This window comes from Camellia sinensis, chromosome 14 (assembly GCF_055761805.1).
Source record: "Camellia sinensis isolate YWXY chromosome 14, ASM5576180v1, whole genome shotgun sequence".
NCBI lineage: Eukaryota > Viridiplantae > Streptophyta > Magnoliopsida > Ericales > Theaceae > Camellia > Camellia sinensis.
The window spans coordinates 84620753-84625612 of record NC_138974.1 but is presented as its reverse complement, the minus strand read 5'-3'; the positions used below and the strand labels follow the sequence as shown (position 1 = coordinate 84625612).

At 27.7% G+C, this 4860-nt stretch overlaps 1 protein-coding gene across 1 annotated transcript; it reads left to right on the top strand.

Annotated features, from left to right (window-relative positions):
- The first annotated feature begins 1084 nt into the window (after positions 1-1084).
- Positions 1085-2949, top strand: LOC114285364 (uncharacterized). Its single transcript, XM_028228406.2, has 4 exons — positions 1085-1253; positions 1766-1845; positions 1956-2005; positions 2628-2949. The coding sequence occupies exons 1-4, from the start codon at positions 1116-1118 to the stop codon at positions 2765-2767; spliced, it is 408 nt and encodes a 135-aa protein (XP_028084207.2). The 5' UTR covers positions 1085-1115; the 3' UTR covers positions 2768-2949.
- The last annotated feature ends 1911 nt before the right edge of the window (positions 2950-4860 follow it).

Below are 4860 nucleotides of genomic sequence, written 5' to 3'. Positions count from 1 at the left end.
TGATTTATTAATAAAAGAAATAATTTGTTTTATGATTAGAAATTTGAAGAAATATAATATAATTTTCAAAACTATAACCAATATTTTATGTTTTGAATTTATAATTTATCCTATTTTTGATGGTGGAAGCATCTCTTTGCAAGCCTTGCCTGATCTTATCAAGGTAAGGTTGCATTACGGGTGAAGAGCATGGATAGCATCAGTGCACTCTTTGAACGACCTCATTTTTAACTTACAGAAAGCTAGCATATCCTAGCCAAATAGATTCGAGGGTTATAAATAAAACAATTGTACAAGTTCAACCCAAACATTTTTTTTTTGGTTACTGGAGAATCCTCCTTCTCTTCCGCAAGTTCCAAACAACGCCTCTTACAGAGATCACTAAGGTGTCTTGTTTTCTGTTACGAGTAAGAGATTATAACCTAAGAATTTGCTCCGACCTCACAAGACAAATTCCACTTAAGTTGGGACTCACATAGCGGGAGAGTATTGAACCCACACTAAGTGGTGTGATAATAACAACTTGAAACTTAACCTCTTAACCAATAGACTCTTCTCTATAGGAGTTGAATCCGAAATCTCACACCACAAATGGTGCTATACAACCACTAAGCCAAATGCCTTGGTTAATAACGGTTGAAACAAATTAGATCAAATTTAGATAAAATCATAAGTTTAGGGTCAAAATCAATTTAATTAAAATTATAAGGATTAAAATAATACAAGAATCAAAATATAGAGACTACTGATTTAATTTTTTTTATATTTTTAATTCTCAGAGTGTTAATCTTGTGTTATTTTGTCTTCAACGTATAAAAAATATTTCAATTTAATACCTAATATTTAAATTGTGTCCATCAAATTCTTAATATATAACATGTGTTTTAATTTAATCTCTCAACATTACAGTTGCATCTAAAAACACCATTAATTGAGGACAACTAATTGGTACATCCTCACCATCAAAATTTCAATGCACAAACTTCATTATTGTTGCAATCACTTTCTTTTGTGTGCATATTGGAATTGTGTGATCTTTAAAATTCTCCAATTAAAGATTATTGAATTTTTATATATATATATATATATATATGTAGAGATGTAGTGAAATAGTGATGCCCTTTGGTCGTGGCAGCAACGATACTATGTTTTTGGCAAAACCTTTCAATCTTAGCAGCTTCATTGAGGATTGCAAAAGTATGTACGGAGTCCCACCAAGGCCTCATTGGGTCACTACCTATTATGGAGGCCATGTATGTCCTTTTCATTATTCTTCTCCATTTAATTTAATTTACTACTATTTTCTATGCAGTCTCTACCACATATATATGACGTCAAAATAGAATAGTGACTATTGTAATTTATTTCTTGTGTTAATTTAATTTTTGTAATTTCTATTTTATTACAAAAATCAAGGTTAAAATTGTTCTCTCTCTCTTCTCTCTTCCCTATTAATTTAACCCTTGAATTTTATCAATTTTGTTTAAACACATTATCAATTCAAATTGACATAATATAAAAAAATTAAAAAACAAAATTGATGGAATTGAAACTGAAAGACTATATTGGCACTATAAGCAAATTGCAGGTTCAATTGTGTAATTTTTTCTATTTATAATTTGGGATTCTAACTTTTAAAATTGGGTGTTCTCGGTTTTTGTTGCTGACCTCTCTAATAAATTTGTAATTTGTTGCCTTCATCAATTTTTTTTCTTCTTCTTGAATGCGTCGTACAAATTTAAATATTTTCAAATGCAATTTGCAGGATATAAACATGGTTCTTAAGAGGTTTGCTAGCAACATCATCTTCTCCAATGGTTTGAGAGATCCATACAGCAGTGAAGGGTAAATTAAAAAGATTTGTCTTTTTCCAAAAATAGAAAAAACCAAAGTAAAATTGAACAAAAATTACATGATTGACCCTAGTTTAATTCTGTTTGCGTGATTAATTGTAGGGTATTGAAAGACATATCAAATAGTGTTGTTGCTGTTCATACGGTTAATGGTATGTGCTTACCTATATCTCTACAATAAATTATCAATACATATATTTCACTAGTTTTTTTTTTTTGGAATTGTTGTGGATTTACATAGCAAATGTTAGTGCAGATATAGAACTCACTATATCATAAATAATAGGACCCAACATTATTTTCTACATAGATGCAGCTTGTCTTGGACCGTTTTCAGTGTAGATCATTAATTAAAAAAATTAATTAAATTAATTTGATAATTCTAATGATATAATTTCATCGTTTAAAAAAAATACAATAGATGGCAATATTTTTAAAATTATGTTTGTTGTCTATTTTTTGAAAAAAAATGATGAAATTATATGGCTATAATTATCAGATTAATTTGATTAATTTTTAAATTTTTTTTGAATAGATAATTTACACTTAACAACTTACAAAATGAACATATTTGATTGTTAGAGTGAGACTCGTGGTAGATCCAAAACTGGAGACAATCCGTTCCTTTTGAATATATAATATGTCCCTTATATGTGTACATGAAATATGTTGTATGGAGTCACACAAATGATGAAAAAAAAAGTCAGTGAAATTTATCTGGTGATATATAACAAGTATCTTTTCTCAAATATTTGGTGAAATATAACTTTGCAGGATCCCATTGCTTGGACATTCTTTGGAAAAGCCAAAGTGATCCAAAATGGTTGACAAATCAACGGAAAGAAGAGGTCAAGATCATCAGGGGGTGGATCAAGAAGTATTATGACAATCTTCTATCATCTTCTAAAAATTAGATCAATATTGATTTTCTTCCAGATCTAAAAAAAATATAAATAAATAAAAAAATAAAAACTCAAGAGATCACTCCAAATTTATCAATAATAGAAGGATATAATTCGATTGAAGATTGTACCCACAATTATGCCTCCAAAGTTGGACTCAAAATCATTGTAGTGTTTAAAAATGCTCTCTTTCACATATATGTTCTTCTTGTCTAGTTTTATTTTTTATTTTTTTTTGATTGTCAAAAGAAATGGTAGATGGAAGAGATGCGATGCTGTAATGATAGATGAAAGTGTTAAGGGACGGGGTAGGCCTCGATTAACGTTGACTAGCGTTTCAAATAGAGATATGAATCTACTTAATTTGACTAATGAAATGGCCTTTGATAGGACCGCGTGAAGAAGAAGAATTCATGTAGCCGACCCCATTTAATGGGACTTAAGGCTTGGTTTGGTTGGTTGGTTGGTTGGTCAAAAGAAAAAGTATTTTATTGATAAAATCAACAGACATTAGATATGAAAGTACATCAATAAATGAGATGATCAAGAAGTATTATGAAATCTCTTGTCTAGTTCATCAATAAAGTCCTTTATTGATGAAATCTCTTGTCTAGTTGATCGAGTCATGAACCATACATGGCTTTGAATGTGATCAATGAAATGTCAAAAGTCCCTAATAATTTTTTTCCCCTTTTTGTATGTGTGTTGATTTACTGCACACACACAAAAAAAAAAAAAAAAAAAATAATAATTAAATAAATGAGGAAAAAAATGTGGCGGTATTTCTAGTAATATGAAATACCAGTTTTTAGTCCAACATATATTTGAAACAGAACAAAGTTATCATCATTATTCAAATATAAAAAATCAGACATATTGACTCATAAGAAAGGAAAGACCAAAAGGAAAAATACATGAATGAATGGTATTTTTTTCCATGATTCTGTTTTTTTTTGGCACAAGTAATTTCATGGGGAGCTTACTTTCAGGTTCAATGGCCGTCCCTCTTTCATTTTACTATTATTTTCTTGTCTTTTATATTTTTAAGGGTTAATTACAAATATACCCCTTAAGATTTGCTTAAAATATGAATTGCTCTCTGTAATTTGAAAAATTACAAAAATCTCCTTGTCATAATTTTTTATTTAACAAAATTAATTGAAAAAGTAAAATTTTTAACTGTTCACCTATATAATAATAAAATTATCTGAATTATTAATTGAAATAAAATTTTAACATTATTAAAAATTATTAATTAATTTGATAATTTATTAATAAAATGATATATTTGTAATGAAATTAAAAACCTTAGGAAATATAATGTAATTTCTAGAACCACAGAAGATAATTTGTAATTTAAATATATCTCAGGGTGTGTGTTTATAATTTACCCTATTTTTAATGGTGGAAGCATCTCTTTCGGAGCCTTGTCTGATCTTATCAAGGTAAAGGTTGCATTTTCGGTGAAGAATAAGGATAGCATCAGTGCACTCTCTCTAAGACTGTATTTGGTTGGAATATTTGATGAGCGAAATGAAAATAAAAATGAAAATGAAAATGAAAAATGAAATAGAAAGAAAAAGAAAAAGGAGAAAGAACTAATCAGTGTGTTTGGTTTGAATTTTTTGAATTAAGTTTTTTGAAAACTAAGTTTTTTGGTTTTTGTTTTTAGTGAATATTTTAAAAATTTTAAACATTCTTTTTATTACTTTTTTAGATGCATCTTACTTAGATGTATCTAAAAAGTAAAAAAATTGTGAAAAAATATTTTAAAAAATTAATAAATACATAAAAATACAAAAAAAATGAACTGAATTCTTATATATATATATATATATATATTTGGTATTTAGTGAATTTTTAAAAAGTTTTTTTAAAATTTTTTTACTTTTTAGATACATCTAAGTTAGGTATGTTTAAAAATTAAAAAAATTGCTTAAAATATTAAAAAAATTCAGTAAAAACAAAAACAAATGGAAAATAAGAAAGTAAAATTTTCTGAAAAGTGTTTTTGGAAAAGTGAAACCAAGCAAAGTGATAGGATTTGAATTCCAAGCAATGTTTGGTTGAGTTGGGAAATGGAGAAAGGAAAGAGCATAAGTGAA